Source organism: Dromaius novaehollandiae, chromosome 6 (genome assembly GCF_036370855.1).
Source record: "Dromaius novaehollandiae isolate bDroNov1 chromosome 6, bDroNov1.hap1, whole genome shotgun sequence".
Classification (NCBI taxonomy): Eukaryota; Metazoa; Chordata; class Aves; order Casuariiformes; family Dromaiidae; genus Dromaius; species Dromaius novaehollandiae.
Window position 1 is genome coordinate 34,044,555 of NC_088103.1, and position 21,283 is coordinate 34,065,837.

Genomic DNA, 21,283 nt, shown 5'->3' on the forward strand with positions numbered 1-21,283 from the left:
CCCTTCAGCTCCTTCCCAGACCCTTTTCCATAAATCTATCCTATTGCTTGGAGATGTGCCTGCTACTTCCTAGGGCTCCGTTGCTAGGAAAGGGCTGTTCTTTTCACACAAAGTGTAAAATTACATCAAGTAGGTCAGCCTTATGGTAGGAAATTTGGAAGTGGAGGAAAAGACAGTAAATTGGTCATTTTGATCTAAGCCGTAACGCTGAGTTAATATAATACTGTTGTTTGTTGTTTGAGGAAGGCCTTTTTTTTGTTTTACCTACCTGTATGGATCTGAGTACTCTTACCCAGTACTAATGGATGAGCGTGGTGATCCTCGGGAACCAGCATCTGAATGAAAATGAGCTACTCCGCTCAGTTATAGAAATAGTTCCTGAGGGAATTATGCATTTTGACTTGAAAGCAAATATACTAATATCAGAGCAAACACCAGGAGTCAATTAGAGTATCTTGTTTTGTCCATGTGACCTTTTTTGTGCCACAGTTCTTTCTTGAACATCATTATATTGAATGGATGTAACTGGACTGACGTATTATAGGGGAACAGCAATGATGATAATACCTCCATCTTCCATCTTTTTACCAAGTCACTTTTCTTTGTTTTTTAATGTTGTCTATTGAGCAGTAAAAAGAGCTGGAAGTCTCACAAGGGGTGTAAGGAAATAAAAACTGGCACAGTGAGAGACTTTCAGTACAATATGAATGTCGATCCTTTAAAATCACAAATCATCTTTCTAAGAATTCACTGTAGAATAAGGTCTCTTCAAGATAAGACTCAGCAGTGCTGTGGAGTTGGTATTTAAAGTATGTCCATCTGCATCTAAACGAGTAGCTCCAAGACAATCAGATTATGCAGTAGTTACTTTGGTGAGAATATCGCCTAAGTGGAATGGAAACTTCATTTTGAGTCTAATATTAGACCCTGCTTTGGAAAATTCCTTTTAAATGATCACAAGCTGGGAATAGCAAAAGAATTTAACTTTCGACAGACAGCATTCACCAAGAATTTGTTTTTAACTGCTTATGTTGGTCCCTGGGAAAGCAGATGTGAAAATCTTACCAAAGTGAATTGACTTGACCTGATGCAATGTTTATATCAGTAGTTGATAAGTTTTCCTCCCTAGTCTAATTTGTTCAGGGTATTTTCATTCTTTGAGCATGAGCAAGTCTGGGTTGGAATACTTTGAATGCTTGCTGGTCTAATAATCTGAATCTTAAAGCACGCAGACATTATTGCCTATAAAGGGGTTTAAGCAAAGTTGAGCTATTTTGGTTATCTTCCACAGATGGGGACAAGTATCAGTTTTTGAAACTAACACAGAAGAATGTGAGAGAATATTACTTAATTCCTAATGTCTCGCAAAGCATGTTGAGATCTGCTGTGTTAATGCTTCAAAATGCCACTTGCGTTTGGTGAACTCCGTGAATGCAGACATCAATGCGTCCCTTTACGCAGCTTTACAAAGAAGTGACTTTCAATGGCAGCTATGGAAACTGGCTAGCACGGATGTCAAAGTGGATTCAAAGGGTCATGATATTCTCATTATTCCTGTAGCAGAAAGGACTTCAGGAGTTATAGAATGCACTGTGAACCACGCACAGCTTAGGGATCTCTGGAGCTGCTAGTACATCTCATCATAGCTTTTCTCTTTGTTAAACAGACACTGTCTCTTTGAATATTTTAATTGATTAATTCCTAAGTAAGCCCCCGTCTATATAGCGTGTGTCTAAATAAATTATTTTTGCAGCAGGGAGGAGGAAAAGAGCAACTCATGGATCGGGTTGACCTCTTCTCCCCTAGCTCTGTCCTGTCCGCATGCTTCTGCGGTCTGGCTGTTGAGGCTGTTGTTTCCAAGTTTGAGAAGAACATGCATGGGAGCTCCCTGCAAAGGAGGACTCCGACCTGACCTTCTCATGCCAACGCATGAGACAAGAAGAGAAACAAGCATCAACAAAATAATGTAATGAATTTGATGCTAGGGTGACAGTTTCACTGGAGAAAGAGATTACGAAGAGAACATCAGTGTTTTTGACTGTTCTCCTTTAGTGTGTTAGGTGGATTTGTGTGCTCCAGGAATGAGGTTCTCTGATAGAAATCAGATTATGATTTTAAGCACTGTAAAACTTTGCCTCTTCTACTGTATGAGGCCTGAAACCAACTTCTCTTTCTTTGATTTATACCTGCATGTCTGTAATTCTGCTATAATTTCTGATCTTTTAGGAATTTCTGAAATGTCTAAATTGCTAATCTGTCTCCTTGCAGGCAAGTCCCACCTGGCTATAGTACAAAGAGTAAACAATGAAGGAGAAGGGGATCCTTTTTATGAAGTCCTGGGAATTGTCACTTTAGAAGATGTGATTGAAGAGATCATCAAATCTGAAATTCTGGATGAAACAGATCTATACAGTGAGTAGAAATATTTGCACTTTGTTTATGTATTCGAGAGGAAGATTCCATCCAGCAGCATCTGTGTCTAACAGCTTTGTTTTGAGAGATGCAAGATGCTGATTTAAAATCTAGAGGGTTGAATGACCTAGAAATCCCTCAGATGGTCACAGTAACTTCTGTTTTTACAGCATGGGTGCCTCACCCTTTTATGCAATGTTAATATAGAAGTAGGGCAGCTTTCTTTATATGACTCTTCCATCTAGAAGATTTATGTTTGCAACATTCTGATCGTTTCTGCTAGCTGTTCTTCACCACAGGGTTTTGTTACGGTGCTCAGGACCTCCCATGTTGTTGCCCCTCCGCTTTCCACCTCGAGGGCCTGTAGTGCGTGTACTGTACTTTAGTAAGAAGACAGGCAGATAACCATGCCTCCAGGAAGGGGAATGGAATCTATTTAGAGCCTCTCTGTCTCTTCCTCAGAGCTTGAGCAGCGAAAGGCTTCTTCAAGGCTGCAAATCAGTGTCCTGAATGACCTCCTTTTACCACTCTGTACAGCTCCTCTCTTTCTTAGTGTTAACATATATTGAGGAAGATGATGTTACAGGTTAACATTACTTGGGATTTGAGAGCTCTGGACTCTTCTTTGCCACTTTAGAATTTCTCTGATCTTTGACCGGTTACCTAAGGTGTCTTTGCTGCTGTTTCCACAATCTGGCACATGCATGTTGGACTTCCTTTCCATCGTTCCCCATGTGTCTTATCTATACTTTGTTCTCTTGCAGGCAGATGCTATTTCTTACTATATATATGTTTGTGTAGTATATAGCACAAGGATGTCTCCAGGTTCTATCATCATACAGATAATCATTCAAAATATCTTTAATGCTGTTCAGATGGCCATTGCTCTCTCTTTGTTTTCCTGTGGAAGGTATCTGAATATTTCTACAGGATCTTTTCCATACCAACATGAGCATCTCCTGTCTGCCCTCCAAGCCAAATGAACTCTTTCTACCATGGGGCAGACATACTTTTACCACTTTTCTTAATAAATTGTTATTCCCTGAACTACTTTCCCTAGCTGGTCAGTATTTTACTGACATTTATGTGCCCAGAGTTTCATGTAAAAGCCGGTTGTGTTTTATGCTACACTAAATAGTCTAATTACTATCCAAATCACAGAACTGCAGTTGGTATCAATGTTTCTATTTGTTCATGCTTTCACAAATGAATTGTTAGGCTAATCAGTTATGACATAATGCTTTTGCAGGGTGAATTCGCGCTTTCTTTTATAATCTGAAAAGATCCTATCTTTGTCTTGCCACCGCTGAGAGATATCCATGTTCCTACGAGTGAAAATAATTGTATATGCTTTTCACTGCTGGTTTTCTTTGTTTACTAAAAGAAACCACATGGATCATGCTATAGTTGGTACTGCAGGAAAAAGAGATTAGACTATTAATAGCATGTTAGGGGGCAAGGAAATGAGAACTTAATTTTACTGTCTGAAGACTTCAGAGATTAACAAAATAGAGCTGGTGAACATGAGTTCATTTGAAACTGTCCTTCCTGGGAAGGTTTTATTGTTGAAAATTCATGGGTCAGAATAGGAGGGAAACTTAACTTCCTATGCTTCCTGGATGATGCAGGAAATTTTGAAGGGTGGCTCCTGCCATATATCATTAAGATGATCTTCTGGTCTCCTTATGAAGCACTAGAATTCATCCCACTGTTCAAATTGAAGGAAACTATGGAGGTAGAGGAGAGAGGAGAAATGTACATAGAAGCTGAGAGGATCACAGAAAATGTGGCATGTTTTGTATTTGAGCAGCTTGGGACGCGGAAACCGTTTCAGATTGGTGTAGTGATAGGAACACGCTTTTGCTTTACTGAAAGTAGCTTCTTGTACACAACATGTTAAGCTGCTACTTTTTACTGTTGATGTGTGTCAGTGCTAGTAACCCCACCTAATATTTGAGTTCTCTGATATTATCCGTTGTAAGGCCATGCTAGCTTGCTTACAACTTTGCCAAACTGGAAAGTTTGGGGCTGATTTGCTCTGTGCTAGATGTTCACTTAAAAGTAGATCTTGGGACAAATTTTGGCAGCATTATTATACTTTTGTTCTGAAGTTTTAAAAATCTTTTATTGTAGTTTGATGAAAACTTGAAGTTTGCTGAAATGGCTGCCTTGGTATTGGAGATGTGCCTTTCTGCCACTTCCATGAAAATCCATTTGAATGGTTATGGTGGAAGTGATTGTAACTTTGCAGTTTTCACAAGAAGGGGCTTGCTGAAGCTCTGCAGCCAAGTTCCTCGAGGGTTGTGTAGCTGACAGGCATGCAGTATTATTTTGGCTGCTCTAGTCTGCTCTGCCTTAAGGCTTGTAGGGAGAAATTGAGAGCAAGAGAAGCTGGTTCATCTCTCTGAGCTCTGTGAGCTCTGGTTGGACGAAGTACTTCTGAGCATGCGGCTCCATGTTGGGGAAGCGGATGGTGTGGAGAGAAGAGGTTTCTGTCGTGACACAGGCAGGCTCTGACAACATTTCAGTCAGTCTCAGGAAGAAGATCTGTCAGTGTGTTTGGCTCTAAGTGTTGGAAAGTCAGAGCATTTTTTTGTGGCAGGGTTGATGCAGTGCAGGAGTCTGTCCCTGCACTCCCAGGTCCCTAGCAGTGGTGGGAGGGCCTTTCTCAACCTTCTCGGAGGCCTAGGAGTGGGAGCTGCATGTCTTGTATTGGTCTTGGTGGAGATGGTGGACTCCATTTCACAGACAGGAGGTCACCATCCTGACCCAGGTTTGACTGGCAGCCTGTCTTATTTAGCACTTTCTAATTGAAGGTGAGTTTAATTGCTCCCTCTTTCAGTGCTGCTGGAATGCTGCTGTCATGCACGGACACAGCTTCAGGGAGTCTTCGCCCCACATAAATCCTGGCCTTATCTACAAATGTAATACGTAAACACTCCCCCTGTGCACATGGCCCATATGTTTCAGGTAAACAGACTGGTGCTATGCGCCACTGTATACCTCTCACTGCATTTTTACATCCTTACCTGCACTGTGTTCAGTAGTCTGCTGAAGCTAACACAGGCCCTGGCAAGCAGCTGTTGTGGGATCGTGCTGTGCCAGTCCGTGGGGCGCACAAGTTGTTAAGAGCTGCAGTACTGCAGCTGCAGTAGCTTTGGCCTAATCATTTTTTTAGCCTTGGCCAGTTGCTTCCCCCAGGGAAAGACCACATCTTACCCTAGGATTCCCTACCTCCAAACAGCTGACAAAACAGGTATGTTAAAAATATATGTGCTATTAAGCGCTGTGCAGCTTCTCTCATTTTAATGACAGAGCTACAGAAATAAACATTGTTTGCCCTAGTAAGTATTTTCACTGGTCATCCAGTGAAAGAGTAACAACATAGAAAAGGCTGTGCAGCACCGATTTGTCTGACCAGACCTGCAGATATTGGCAGAGTGTGTACAGCAGGGGAGCAGAGCTTTCTGTAATTAGAGTCTAATTTTTAGGCATACTGAGATTGTCACCACCCTTCAGAAAGCAATGTCTTTACCCCGTTGGTGGTTACAACTGTGGACTTGGTTAAAGTTCTGCGTTCTAGCACTGGTAGGCTGCAGGGTCTGCATCCTTCCAGAAAGCTATTTTAGGCTGCTTTAGAGCTTAAAGTTTAGTCATGCTGACTTTCTGTCGGTTGCCAAAACATATGTGATACACCGGGCAACCTATTTTTTCCAGCTAGAGACAAAAAGAAAACCAGCATAACTAGATTAGTTAATTCTTAAACTTTTCTTTTAACATGAAACAAACCCACAGGCTTAAGAAGAACTGTCCAGTGTATGGGGCATAGATTGTCAGCCTGGGGGCCTGCATCACTTGGGGAAAGAGGGCAAAGGAGCCATGGGGTGTGTTCGGAGCAGAGGCAGAGAGCAAGCCTCTCGTGTCCGCTTTTGCCGAGGCCAGGTGGCATGGTACTGAGTAAGGGTACAGGATCAGTGAATCTAGTCCGCTGGGGATTGTATTTTCTTTTCTTGGAGCATCTGATGGACAAGCAGTAGCTTGTCTCTGTCCTTGCTGTTTTGTTGTAGTACAGTCCTGTGCCAGAGCGGGCTACACTTCCATTGGATGAGATATTTTTGTCCTTGTTGTCTTGTCCAGAGTGCACTGAGGGCGTCTACTCTGGTTAACGCAGGTTGTAAAGAGAAGAGGACAGAAATAGAACAAGGACCTTCCCAGAGTGTTGTCCAGGCACATTTGTGTGTGTACCTCAGCCTGTCTCCCAGCCCAACTGAAGGGTGCTCTGAGGTCTGAACTCTTCTCTTGGACCCCCTCCTCTTGAGATCTCTCCTCAGCCCATGAGCAGACAGTCAGCCTTGCTGCCTTGGATTTGTAGGAAAAGTCTAAATATTTCCAGAAACTACTGAAGAGAACTACAGTACTTGTTGACATCTCACCGAAAGTTAAACTGAGGGCATCCTTCATGCTGCATGTTGTTCATATTGCAGAACCAAACAGCATCACAGTGCTCTACAAGCAGAGATCTCTTAAGCATGCCAGGATGACTTAAATGCTGAGGTCTCCATCTCACTTACCTTAGAAAGAATAGACAGAAAATAACTGGTACAGATTCAATTACTTTTATTACCATCCTTGGTTCCTGCATCTTATGAGAGGCTAGGAAGTTGCCTGAATAGCAAAGAACAATTAAGACCATTCCTTACAAAACTAAATCAAGATAAAGGCTTTAAGCCATATGGCTCTGTTCGCACTGTGTAACATTCTTCTTGGGGGAAGGTTTTTGCATAAGCTGCCAAGGGAACAGTAGGAGGGAAAGAAATCCTCCATCATTTGTTTAAGAATCTGTGTGTCCTACCTTGGTGACTGATGCAGGCAAAAAGATTCAAGGGGTTCCTCCAAGGTCTGGTGCTGATCCTGTATTCAGGTACCGGAAGTATGGCGTGAAGCCTGCAGTGGTACAGCTCATTCATGAGAGAAGTACCAAACTCCTTTACTGCCCCATTGAAGAGACTGTTCCCATCCCAGGGCCAGAGCTTGTATGTCTGGTGATTCTGCATCCCTGAAGAGAGCAATGACAGCGCTTCCCGAGAGCTGGCCTCTCTGCCACAGCACGCATAAAAACCAGCATTCTCTGAGTTTTTTAGAAAAAACACACATTCTTTTCTTCTTATTCCCCACTAACTTGATATAAGAGGTAGGACCTAACAAGAGCTTCTGGGGGACTTTTCTTCCCTTCACCCTTCTATTATTTTGGGACGCATCTTACCTGTACTTGCAGGAAAAGGAAAGGGCTGTCTCAGTCTTCCCTATCACTAAGTTATCCTTTTCCATCTTTACTATCCCTTTGGGTAGTTTCTTATCCCTCTGTTGAAAGAGAAACTCAAATCCCTGATGCAGTCCAGGCCCTGGATGAAGTACTGCTGCGGCAAGAAGCTTCTGGTTCCAAATAAGAAAAAGGGCATGGGTTGTCATCTTTCTTCTCTGTGTGCTTGGGGACAGGTCTGTCTCTGCTGGACTTGCACTGCTCACAGAATGACCTTCAAAAATCTAGAATAGGTATGTTGCTACCACTACAGTCCTGCTGTTGAGTCCATGGTGGTCCTGTAGTGGAGGCTTGTCATCTCTGCATACACGGCCCAAAATTTAGTAACAGCAGCTACCTGGGAATAAGCTCAAGGTTCCACAGCCTCAGCTTCACCTACAGCTTTTTGTGTGTTTACCTGGACAGGTAACATCAATGAGTCAGAACTGGCTGTGGTCCCTCAAAAGTCCAGGCATTTTAAGCCAATGACTAGACCTATAATAAACAAATACCTCTGGTGTTTTCAAAATCTTTTCCCACTAAGGCCCTAGAATTTGAGCCATGCCTTAGGTCTGAGGAGCTTGCTGTAATTGCCTTGAGGCACTTAGAGCTCCTGCACTATATGATGTAGCTCAGAGCCATGTGACAGCACTATGCTGCTTATAGCCAGTGCCACCTTATATGCTAACAGCACATCAACAGAGAAGAGCAAGACAGTGCTATCTGAGCAGAGACTTCTTCTCCCAGGAACTGATGAATGCCATACCCCAACACATCTATAGCCCTCTGCATGCCAGGTTTCTAGGACATTTTGGCAGATGGGCTCAGCAGGTGGATGATGATAGCTGGATTGTTTGTGCCTCTGCAGCTCCATCTTTCATGCTGTCTTTCACAAATGGGGATTCCCCACTAGGGAACCTGTTTTAAGACATAGATGAAGTAAGTGGCAAGTATTTTGCTGAATAGGGAACAAGAGTCGAGGATCATTGGCAGGCATGTCCCTGTATCTTTACTTGTGAAACTACTCTGTACTTCATTCTGGCTTTGGTGCCTGGAAAATGGCCACAATCTGTACTGCTTTCCAATTTTTTTGGAAGCCTGGCTCCATCCAGGACAAAAGATCCTGCATACGTTAGACATTGTGAGAGTTGCTTGGACCGGCCATGCAGATTTTGCCCAAGCTGTGAAGAGCCAGTGAAGCCATGGTACATTGTAAGAAACAAATGAATGCATCCTTTAGTCTTTGTGTTTGCTGGAAATTTTCTAAGGAGTGCACATGAAAATGATAGTTTTCACAGATACTCTTGTGAGATGGTATCTCTCTATTTTAGTAGTACTGAGCAGGACTCTTCCCTCACCCTACACATATATGCACACATTGTGTCTAATATGCAGAGCCTGGACTGTGTTAGATGTTTGCAAGCAGCTATTTCCTCCCATTGAAGTGATAAAGACTAAGGGTGCCAGGATCTGCAAAACAGGGGCTCACGACGAGATGAGCCCGCAGGACAGGTCGCTGGTTATTTCTCTTCTGTAATGTGCGTCAATGAGCAGGGTTTTGCATATGCTGCAGAGGGGCCTGTCTGCACAGTTTGTTCTGGGCTGTCCTGGCTGACTACGTCCAGCACGGTTCACGTGGAGCCTATTCTAACAGAACTCGCTTCCTTCCTTTCTTTTCCCACCCTGCCTTCCCCAGCTGATAACAAGACGAAAAAGAAAGTAGCCCATCGGGACAGGAAGCAGGACTTCTCTGCCTTCAAACAGACAGACAGCGAGATGAAGGTTAAAATATCACCACAGCTCCTCCTGGCAATGCACCGTTTCCTGGCAACAGGCAAGTGTGGCTTATCTGTTTTGTGATCGTGCCAGAGCCTTGAAGGCAGTTTGTCAGCAAAGGCCAGCGAGGTGGGTGGGACAGTGTAGGCGGGAAGGGAGGCTGGGTTGCGGGGTGACAAATAATGCCACTTTTGTGTTTTTCTTTTTAAATTCTCTCCTCTCCTGTGTTCAGTGTCGGCATGAACCCTCTGAGACATTTACCAGGGGTGGACCAGTAACTTTAAATTGGTCTGAAAGGTAAGGATGAATGCCAAGTGCCGCACTGCATGTCTAGAGTCCGTCAGATTAACGACTAGCAAGTACGCCCCATTAGGAAGAGCTCAGGGAACAAACCAAAGAGGACTCGATACCACTGGCCAGCTGACTGTAATTCCACTCAGGCGCCTCATCCAGAAAGAGATGCTCGACTTTTTGCCCGAAAGCATAAACTTGTTCTGTGAGACTTTTTTGACTTGAAGTGAAAAACTCTGCTGACACATTTAATACAGACTACACAGGTGGTTGGACTGTAATTTAAAAAATGGATTTCTTGCTGGCTTGTATGACCTCCATTGATGGCTGCAGGTTTCAGAGGACAGTTGTCTCCATCCCAGATCACCTTGATGCTTAGCCCTTGAGTGGACAGTCTGGCAGAGAGGCCAGGGCTTGAATGGTTTCTTGCAGCTGACATTGCCTTTCGTCGTAGAATTGGTCCCTTCACCTCAGAGATAAGACCTGTTAATGGGAGAGCTTGTGGAAAACATACCTTCCTATTGCTTATGCTGTCTCTCTTTGATATATAAAGACTTTTCACATGCGGGCCTTTCAGATGGGCATCTTCACTGCTGTGTTCAACATACATTCATGGGTTGCAAATGATAAAGCTGTTTTCTCGAGCTTGCCAGCTCAAATTGGAAATTAGTACTTCCCCTCTTCTAAGATGCAGTAGCTGTCAGCCTAGATGCACCTAGTCTGTCTTCATGTTTTGCCTCTGTGACTTAAGAGACACACGTACATGATGGGTTATCATGTCTCAGCTGAGGGGCAGTAATTCCTTAGAAGGCTCGGACTCCTGCTGCTTATGTGCATGTGAGCATGTCCCTGGTGAAAGGAAGCAGGTCAACAGGAAGACCCGGATTTAACAGCAAGCAAAGCTTTGTTCATGTTGTGGTACAAGACTTCGTGGAGTTCCCTATACACCTTCTCAACAGATATAGTCTTATAGTACTGCCTCTCTACTTGTTTTGTGAATGAAAGAATTGTGTAGTTTAAGTCTAGGTCTGGCTATGAAGCCCACTACTAAATAAGCTGAATGCTACAACTTTGTTTTCTCCATTCTAAGTTAAGAATAGAATCTCTAGCAGATGAAAGGTCCAGGTTCACTAAAGGTCCAGTTCTGAAATGAGGTATTAGGAAACCTTATCAATTTGCATGATTAAATATCAACGTCTCTGGCCTAACTCTCCCACACAAAGATGAGCTTTTTCACTTCAAAAGCTCCTGTTGGGAACACTGATTACTGCAAGAGCAAGTGGATAGGGGATGTGTTCTGTGTGTCAGGTATTAATCCCACATGGTTTGAATTGACCTGCACTGTCTCTCACTTTGAGTAACTCTTCCCATATGAGCGATGGCAGCTTGAATGGTGTCTTTGATTTATGTAGAATGTCTACCTAGAGCAACTTTCTGGGCCCCAAACAGTGATTTTTTGAAACAAGTGCTATACCTAAGTTACCATTAATACTCTTTGGGGAAGAAAAAAATATTCAAAGGTTGTCTGTGCCCCAGCTGTAATGCTCTTCTGTTTACAACTCTGCAGTGAGCCTATACAACTGCGACTCTCTGAGCTATCAAGTGGGCAAGACTGCTTTTTTTTTTTTCTCCCTTTCAGATGAAGAAATGATTCTTGGTTATTTTTGAAAGTACTTCGGTAATTAAGGTTGGGGTGTTCCTGTTTTTTTTCCCCCCTACAAATCTAAGAGTCTCGAAAGACAGGAAGCCTGCCATTCCATAATGGATCTATCTACATCTGTGTTTCTTTTAGAAGCAAATGCTTATTAATGAGTATTGCTATCTTCTTGCCTGGCATCTGAAGTGTAATGCCAAGTTGTATCTTGTGTTGTAGAAGTAGAAGCCTTTGGTCCATCCCAGATGTCAGAGAAGATCCTTCTCAGGCTGCTAAAACATCCCAACGTCATCCAGGAGCTGAAATATGATGAGAAGAACAAGAAAGCCCCAGAATACTACCTCTACCAGCGAAACAAGCCCGTCGACTACTTTGTTCTCATTTTACAGGTCAGACATGTGATTTATGTAGATATGTGCAACATGATCTCCTGACAGCTCCCTCTCTATGCTTTTTCTAGCTATTGAGTTTTGTCTTCTTTCAAACATGGAATGGAGCTATGGCTCCTGGGAACTGTTCCTGCCTCCTTCATGGTCTTGCTAACCTTGAACAACTCATTCAGCTGCTTTCAGTTTAATCTGCTGTGAAGGGTAGTCAACGCTTCCCACGACCGATCATCTCTTGAAAGTCACTTACACTCTAGGTATTACTAGGATAGGCAGTGCAAAGGAATCTGGGTGTACAGCGGGCACTGCTTGGAAGGCACACGTACGCAGACTGTAATGGCCCTCACAGGTGTTTGGCTGGATGCTTTCGCTAGTGCATTTTTTCCTTTTGCAAAAGGAGGCATGGGGGGATTGACAGGTTGGCAAGATCTTATCTTTCTGTGCAGTTGTGCAGTCTGGACCTTTGGTATTGTGGGAAGTGCAGGTTTTGGTGAGGGCAGTGCACCATCTACGGAACCGTTGCCACCTCCTTTCGCAGCCCCTGCGGTTCCCCGGGCGCCCTGCCATCCATGCACTGGCCCTGGCCTGAGCTCGCTGCATTTGGGTGATTTTTAGATTGCAGCCCTAGGTGGTGTGGAAGGACTGTTTTCTATTTGTTCACTACAGGAATGCTTTCAGTGCTGTTCAAGTCCCAAGTTCAGTTGCTCAGAGGGAACATTTGAATGGCTAGGTCAAGCTTTACGTGGAAACTTAACTTGCTTCTAGCACCTTTTGTGCAGGAATTTCCCTTTAAGGGAAATTTTGCTGGACAGATTGTGTGTTTCTTGCCTGGATAGACTGGAAAAAAAATTAGCTGAAATTGTAACACAGTAGTTGAAGTCTTCCTTAACATGGCCTTAAAAATTAAAAAAGAAAAATGGAAGGAAGCTTTTTGTTTTTTAAATGCCATCAGTGATAAATAATAAAGCAAGCGCCAAAATATGACATTATGGATTCAACCTACTAGTTTTTTAAAGTGTTCTGGGAGCTCTTTAACTGCGCTTCCTTATGTGCTGGATTTTTGCAGCCTGAAATACTCCAGAGGCAAGATAATACTCCTGAATGAAATCATGCTGCAAAGATGTAAATGAAGGACATGTATGATGCAAAAGAACAGTCAGTAATGAATAAATGTATGATTAGCAAAAACAATGTGCTAGTTCTAGAATGCATTTGGAAAAGTGAGTCTTGCAGCAGGCACAGACTGTAAAAATGGTAACAAGTTTGCTTCTGCAAGATCCAAAGGGAATAAAAACTCTGCTTTTGTGCTTTTGTTACTTAAGCAATCTGGTTTGGGGATTTGTTCTGTCACCTGGAGACACCAGAATATCTTCACAGTAAGAGCATACCAGAACACAAGTAAATAGGTTTTCTATACATTAAATTTACCAATTTAATCTTCATAGAATTATTGTTGTAACTGAAATGTTACCTGTTTGCAACAGCTTTTCTCTTAGCCACTGAGATGTTCTTACGTAGCAGTTTGAGATTTGGTTTTGTTACTGTGTTTTTTCAAAATTCATATTAGTGGAAAACAATAAATAAAATGAAATAAACAGTGGAACAAACAGAAACCATGGACGTGTAAAACAGGGCAGAACACATCTAATGGTATGCATGAGGCTTTCTGCTATCAGCTCTTCAGCTGCCAAGACAGTGCCATGTGAACCCAGTCTTTATATGGCCACAAGTGAGGAGCCTGGAAGTTTTGTGTGCTGATGGAGTAATAGTCCTGGAACAGGGGCTCTATTCTTACGGCTAGTTACTAGTTTGTAGGTTTTTAGCAACTAACGTCAGAGTGACTGTACATGAAGATCAAAGCTTCACGTGTATATGTATTTTGAAGACCTGATCTTGACTGGCGAACACTCACGATAAGTAGGTTGAGAGCCCTGTCTACCACCAGTCTTTGGTGACCAAAATAGTTCCTTTTGGAAGGCTTATAATGAACAAGTAAGCTGCTTATTTGTGTTGTGGAGTGAAATTAGTTTTAAAAGGGATTATATGAAGTGATTGCCTGTGATAGCAGGAAAGTGGATTTGTGAGCTAGACACTCTGTTCGTGTTAGCTTTTGTGAACTTTTCCTCGTCTGGGACAGTCAGATGAATGGGCTTGGTTTCAGGTCTCTTCCAGGTTGGTTTAATTTTCATGTTTTTCTGCCCCAGTACAGTACTGTAAAGTTAGAGGCATAGTTAGTTATTTTAAATAGCTTTTACCACAACAAATGCATAGAAAGAAAATCTACCTTTTGCACTCATTTTGACCTGACTCTGTCCATTCGATGGTGAGTCTAGTCAGTACACATGGGACTGGCAGCCTGCCTCTTCTTTCCAGCCTAGCCACAGGGAAAGCATTGCAGATAATTACGTGGTTTGGCTAAAATCCCAACTTTCTGTCCTTCAACCTGACTGTTGCATGCGACTTCTTTCTGCAATAGTATACTGCAATGCTCAGTGCAGTACCAAAAAGGATGGAAATGAAAGCCAGGTCCCACTGAGAAGCCAGTTATTTTTGTCTACTTGTATACCAAAGTAACTGGGATGTTTACAACTACATTTGATAAAGTAGTTTATCTTCTAGATTCCTTTGTATGATATTATTACATGATGTTTGCCTCAGCCCACATCCGAAATGGCTGCATTTGCATGGTAGTGTGGTTTTGTATAGCTTGGGAAGCCCTGGAAGGTCCTTCTGGACAAGACTCTGCAAAAGAGCAGGGCGGGTTCCAGGCCGTGGCATCTGGAAACCTGCTAGAAACCAGAAGAACCAAAGTAGCCCTGAGACTCCTTCAGGAATAAGGGCTTTGTTTCTGTGGGAATCGCATCGGCGAAAGCAGACAAGCTCCTCGCATGTTGTCTCCCATCGCCGTTTCTGGTGTTTGTGTTGACGGGGCCTTCGTGTGAACCTGAGCCATGGCTTGGAGTGCGCAGGTGTCTCCAGACCCCAGACGACTGTGGTACATAGAAGCTTGCTGTGATATAGGGGGGAATAGTTGTTCCCTGGCTTGAGGGAAAGCAGCCCGACAGCACGTGAAGCGGGGCAATAGTGCCACGCAGAGCTGCTGTGGCGACCCTGCTCCTCTGCAGGGACTTGCACCGGCCGGGGGCAACCCCAGGCTGGAATGGCTCAGGGAACAGGAGTTTCGCCCTCTCCTTTTTCAGGCACCGTTACAAACTGCAGGGACCGTGATGCTGCCTTAGTAACATCAGGCGAAACTAGCTGTCAGGGCTGAAGTCTGGTCTCGTGCCTCTAGACCTATGGTCCCGTTTAATTGCCGCTCTCTCTCCTTTTCCTTAACAGGGGAAAGTGGAAGTGGAGGCTGGGAAAGAGGGGATGAAGTTTGAAGCTGGTGCTTTTTCCTACTATGGGGTGATGGCCCTGACAGCGTCGCCAGGTATGTGCTCTGACCGTCTGCCTCCGGATCGCCTCGCGCGTGAGCCCACCCGCTGGGGCGAGCGCGGCAGAGGGAGGCCACGCGGGGCTCACCCCGCGGCGTGTCGCGGGGCCGGTGGAAACGATTCCTCCGTGCTGACGAAACGGCCGGCCTGGCATCGCGTCCCTGGCAGGGGCCGAGACCGGTGGCAGTGCTAACTCTGAAGCAGCTCGCACAAGTTTGCCACTCGCAAGCTGCAGGTGAATGCAAACGCTGGCCTTAGCGAGTGATGTATTTGGTACGGGATGACAGCTTCGGGGGTTTTTTTGCATAGCCGCATACTAGGGAATTAACGGGAATAAGTAGTTAGTAGCAGGAGGACATCTAGTGGTATAACATACAAGCAGCCTGTTAGTTTGGATACAGTCTGTTTTACCGTTGTTTCTAAAGCCATCTTGAGCAAAGGAGAGCAACGGTGCAAGGGAAAGCGATCGCTCCTGCCGGGCTGCGCAGGAACGTAACCGCGAACTGGGCACGGGGGGAGTGCTTGTGGCAAGCTGAGAGGGGAGCAGATTCCCCGTGCACAAACCGTAGCGTCACAAGCCACCGCCTCGGAGGATTGCTTTAGTATAGGCGAAGCATATGCTTCATACGCTCCTTAGCTTTTCTGGCCCTTTATAGCTGCGTCACCTCAAGCTGTGGTTTCATCCTGTCCCACACGCTGAGCGGTGCTGGGCTAACAAGCTTCCTCCGAGAAAGCTCTGTGCGCTGCAGGCTGCGGTGCCAGTGAGCCGCTGGGTGACACAGGCGGCCAGCGTGGTCCGTCCGCCCTCGCTGTGACGCTGGGTGATGTATTTCGGGGCTGGCAGCGTTGCCTTTTAGATCCCCGAGATTCTGACCTTAACTGGGAACCCGCAGTCCCGTTCAGGAGAGCTGGGGCGGCAGTGCTGGCAGGGGCAGTCTGCTCACCTGAAGCCGCTTGTTCAGCTCCTGGGAGAGGAGTTTCTCGTGCCAAAATCCACTTCTCCTGTGACAGAGGCACAGCAGCTCTTTGGTTTCACTTGGGAGGCAGCTTGTTTCACCAGGAGGTTGATGAGCACTCTTTACGTGTGCCTGCATATTTATATGGATGTTTGTGAATGGCTCGTGGTACCTTTGGAATGAGAATTATTTTGTAAATAAGTTATGAATATAGCTTTGTTAGAATAAACTCTACAGACAAAAGTGGTTCTCTTGGCTGTCTGAGGTACAGCTGGTCGGCTCCGTGCTGCCCTTCTCCTGCTGTTCTGCTGGATCTCTGCTAGGACCTCCCATCTAAAGACAAGTCTAGTTATTCCATGAGTGTGTGCGCTTCAGTTAGGTTCGTCTCGGTTGCACCTTTTGAAGTTTGATCGATTTGGAAGTGTGCAGACCATTGGGAGGACACATTTTACCTGTGCAATAGCCGTGGTACTTGTGATGAACCATATGTAACACGCATGTCTGTGTGCAAGTGTGTCACACCCTCGCTGTTCCCTCAGCTCTGAAGCTCAGCTTTTGCAGTCGGGGCCAGTCGCAGAGCTGGGTGGAGCACGATCACTTCACTCCTACGTGACCTACTCCTGGAAATCATTTGTGGCTTCTCTTTTTGCCAGCACTGTTCATTTTGAATGTTTTAGTGTTCCTTTTTTTTTCTTTTTTTCTTTTTTTTTCTTGTGTTGCTAACCATCCCTGCAACCCTGCTGGTTGTCCCCGGTCCTGTGAGGTCAAATGATTGCCCCTTTGCATGTCTCTGCCCTGAAACCCATCTTGGATTTTGTCATGTCAAACTTGAGCATAGGCACAAATTAATCTCTGCTAACCCTGGATTTGCTTCCCTGCCATCGGTTGATTTTTACCAGTAGCAAGCCTTTCATTTTGCTAGCTTTTCCCCCAGATTTCAGAGGGTTTGTTTTATGATGTCTTAGAGCATCCTGAAACTTCTGTTAGGATGAGCTCATAAAAATGAGGTAATTCTTGTTGCTTTGGGTAGACATGAAAGCTCAGTAAAAGTATAAACCTCTGCGGAACATGAGAAAACTCCTGTTCTTCCCTGTCTCCTTAATTAGGTTTATGTGCCTCCTCTCCCCACTGGAATATGAAGTCAGTAACAGGAGATTAAAACATGTTTTTTTGGGGGGGGAAAAATAGAAATCAGTGAAGCTTTTTTCTTTAAGTACAGCTAGGGAGGGATTTACAGTAATAATTAGCAGTCCTGTAACCATTCTGACAGCGATGAGCTTGGAAAATCACAACCTCACTTGATGGCGTACTGAAAACTTGATGAACTATAAAGTCTCCTTTGGTTTTGTTTCTGTTTTTATTTTACTCCTATTAGGAATTGCACCCATAAAAGCTTTCTGGCTTGTTTTAACTCTTTGCCTTCCAGGCTGGAGTGGGCACCACTGCTCCTTTCGAACCATTTTATAAATGTATATAGCTTGATAGACCGTTCCGTGCTGGATGACCACCCAGATTAGCAAGCGAAAATTTTTCACTTAACCGTGTAATTCTGCAGGCTTGGTATTTTTTGGTTTATTCCCAAAATTGTTTAATTGTCTTTTTGTTTGTTTTTTAACCCTTTACTTTTCCACAGTTGATTTGCACTTTTGGTTTTAGTTCTTCAGTGTGTGAATTGGCTCCTTCCCCTGTCAAGTGTGGATAGCTGCCGCCTTTCTGGTCGTGATCTCATCCTTTTTCTCTCCCTCTTCTAGTTCCCTTGTCCCTGTCTCGTACCTTTGTTGTCAGCAGAACAGAGTTGTTAGCAGCAGGTTCTCCAGGTAAATCCGCATGCTTCTATTTTCACCATTCTTGTGACTGCCCTGATGCCATAAAAAGTCAGTTGCAGTCTGTATTTATCTGACCCCTTTGCTCGTTAGGGAGAAGTCCAGCACAGCATTATGCCTCGCAGGTAGGTATCCTGAACTTTTATTTATGACTAACTGGTAGCAACATGACAGAGTCGTCAAAATGGAAAGAACTAAAAACATGTTTAAGAGAATGTATATGGTAATGTGCACTTGTTCTTGGTTCGCATACGTACACTGGAGAAGTATTAGGAGGGAGATTTTAAAGGAAGATATCCTCCCCCAAGCTGAGGTTAAAAAGTTCTTCAAAATTTCTGAAGAAAACGCATTTAGCAGAAGCGAATGTCTGCTGCTAAACTGCCATGAAAGAAGAACTTGTTTAATAAAAGACTTTTTATATTTAAACAGGTGTTAAATTCTACCACTTGTATGCAGTCTGATCATTTCAAATGCTCAAAAGCTTTGAATTTTTTTTCAATGAGTTTAATGCCATGGACCTGCACAGTGATCTACAGCGGGGACAGATTTGCAATGGAATATGCAAGAAGATGTGGGAGCTCCTGGGGGGTTTTTTGGTTTCATGTTTTGCTTAAGACATTTACTGCTGAACAGTTGAGCTGATTGACATAAGAAGTCCCTTTAGAGGAGTAACGCCAAGGAGAGAACAAATTGGGCCAAAATGAGCTCCAAGATGTGGTTGAATGGTTAGAAATTGGGAAAGGTCAAGAACTGAGCTTTGCAGACACTGTGCACACACAGTATAGTTGAGGAAAATTGAAACCACTCAAGAAAGTATACAGGAAAAGCAAAATCCTAAAATAGTTTGGGCCACACTGAACATATTTCTTCCTTTTGAAGTTACCGTTTTCAGATGAATGTGTCTTCCTGGACCTAAAAACAAATAAGATAATTAGATGCATATTTAAGTGAAACAACGCCTAAACATTAGTACATATTGTACATTTCAGAAACTTTCACCATCTGCTGCCTGTGTTTTTCCCTCTCTTCCTTTTTCAATTTTGAAAATATATTTCAGCATCAGTCCTTAAACTGGTCTCATGCACATTCCAACCAAACTACAGGTTACTGCCCCGCAGGGGATTTTTTTCATGCCCTGTTAGTTTCCTGCTGCTAAACTTGAAAGAAGGGGGAGAAATTTAATCTTTCTTTAATTAAAGTATCTGATGGGTTTCTTTTAAACTCAGCAGCTTTGATTATCTTTTTTAGCCTGGTTCTTTCATTTTGCTAGGTCCTTTTTTTTCCCTTTCCATTCTACAGAGGAAGTGTACACCATGCACATGCAAATTGTTTCCAATATAAATGCCAAGCATATTTTCTAGCTTTTTTTTCCCCCTCAACCGCCCAAAAATCAATTATGGAAAGTAATAATGAGGAGAATATCTTATCTGAAAGAAACTGATATAGTAACCCTGGTCACTGTGGCAATGGTTGCAGTAGGTGAACATCAACTTCCGTGTGGTACCAGGTTTGATGAAACTTGGACCTTCTGCTGGGTCCTTCTAAAAAGGACCCTGCTGTTTAACCCAAAATACGTAACATGGTTGTACTGATGTTTGTCTTGTGGTTTGTGCTCTTGAGGACTATGGGAAACCTGGGTAGAAAAGGTCTGTCCAGAGCTGAGCAGACCTGCTAGGGGACTTGTGGGGCACTGTTCTGCCAACATGGACCTGCCTGGTTTTCTTTCTGCCTTCTGCTCTTTCTGCATCCTCCCTCCTTCACTAACTTTCTTCTCCCTCCCTGACTGGTACATAGGTCCAGAAGTGTTGTCCTTTCCCTCAGATTACCTGTTGTCGTACTCTTTTGTTCTTTCCTTTCATTCCATCTGTCCCTTGCTTTCTTTAACAGGCTTTGTCATGTTGCTCTCTATCCTTCTTTGTTTTTATTAGTAATGTACTATAGGACCCCTGGTGAAGAGAGAGTGCAGATCCGAGTCAGGCGAATGTAAAGCTGTTTCGGATGGAAATGTTTATCCCAAATAGCAGTGGTGCTTGTCACACAGAGCCGTATTTTATGTATGCGGGTGGGAAAGATGGCGCAAATTCATTTGGTCTTCACACTTATTTGTTCTCCAGTGAGAATTACAGCATCTCTGCTTGTGAGCACGCTTCAAGCCCTGGGTGCAGGTAGAGGTTTGGTTCCTGGCAGCAGCTCTTGCAGCCTGCTGTGGCTTCCCAGATGGCTAGTTGGTATCAAGGGGGAACGTTGCGGAGCTCCGAGTGCTTGCGCCTAAGCCTGTACTTGGTGTTACCAGAGGGACTTGCACTAATTCCTCCTAGTGCAGAAATGCTAGGAGATTTGCCAGGTTGTCAGAACCTGTATTTTTCCACTCCCCCCTGCCCCTTTTTTTAAAGAAATTGAAGGAAAGAAGACATTAGACGCATTTTACATAGGGGAAAAAAAAAGTAGGGCAATTCTGTCATGCATCTGGAAGCATCTAAATGTTAAATTTACAAAAGGCTGGATTTAGAGCTGTCCATTTTTTTGGTTTGGTTTTTTTTTTTTTTTTTAGACCTAAGTTTCTATATTGAAAAACCATTAAAAAAAAAAGTTGAAAAGCTTGTAAGAATGCTCTTGCTGACTTGCTCCAAGAGGCTTCATATCTAAAGATTATACGAAAATGATCTTTCAGTTGAGAATGTGGATGACACAGTGAGTAGTATAGCTTACATCAAGTTTCGGTATGAGCTGGACGGATGAAATTTAACTGCAGTAATGTCCAAAAATTCACCAGTCCCAAAGACAATTCTTTAATTGCTATGCACTATATGTGCATCCAAGAGAAGCCCATCTGTAGAAAGGCTTGGGGTCTCTTTTAGGATGCATTTCTGCCTGTCCTTCTGGGTCACTGGGTGGGCAGAAGCTAGAGCTGCAAAATGTCTGTGGCTTGCTGAAAGCACGTTTACATTAGAAAAACTGTGGCCAGTCACTCCTCTGGATAGCTGCAAGATTTCAGTTGGTGAGTGAAACCCTGCAATGCTCACAGGCCAACGATGGAAAACGGTGTCTCTAGTTTTACTCCTATATTGACCGTATCTTTCCTGGACACACATTTTTCTCTGTAGCATGGGCTGTTTTCTCTGTTTTGCTGGCTGGCATGTACCAAATGGAGCTTGCTCACCTTCATTGAGTTTTCCATCCTTCAAGTTTCAAGCACTGACAGGTACTAGAGGAAACATTATTGAAATAATTATCGTGTGGACTGCGTAG

At 43.7% G+C, this 21,283-nt stretch overlaps 1 protein-coding gene across 3 annotated transcripts in view; it reads left to right on the plus strand.

Moving 5' to 3' along the window:
• The window catches only part of CNNM2 (cyclin and CBS domain divalent metal cation transport mediator 2), a 136,670-nt gene that overhangs the window by 103,660 nt on the left and 11,727 nt on the right, over window positions 1-21,283 (plus strand). The window contains exons 2-7 of one of the 3 annotated variants that reach the window (XM_064514174.1): window positions 2,269-2,412; window positions 9,408-9,545; window positions 11,652-11,821; window positions 15,158-15,251; window positions 17,963-18,028; window positions 18,128-18,159. In XM_064514174.1, the coding sequence (XP_064370244.1) occupies window positions 2,269-2,412; window positions 9,408-9,545; window positions 11,652-11,821; window positions 15,158-15,251; window positions 17,963-18,028; window positions 18,128-18,159 (644 nt within the window). The remainder of the gene's footprint in view (window positions 1-2,268; window positions 2,413-9,407; window positions 9,546-11,651; window positions 11,822-15,157; window positions 15,252-17,962; window positions 18,029-18,127; window positions 18,160-21,283) is intronic. The other 2 variants (XM_026110333.2, XM_064514173.1) reach the window with 2 other exon arrangements.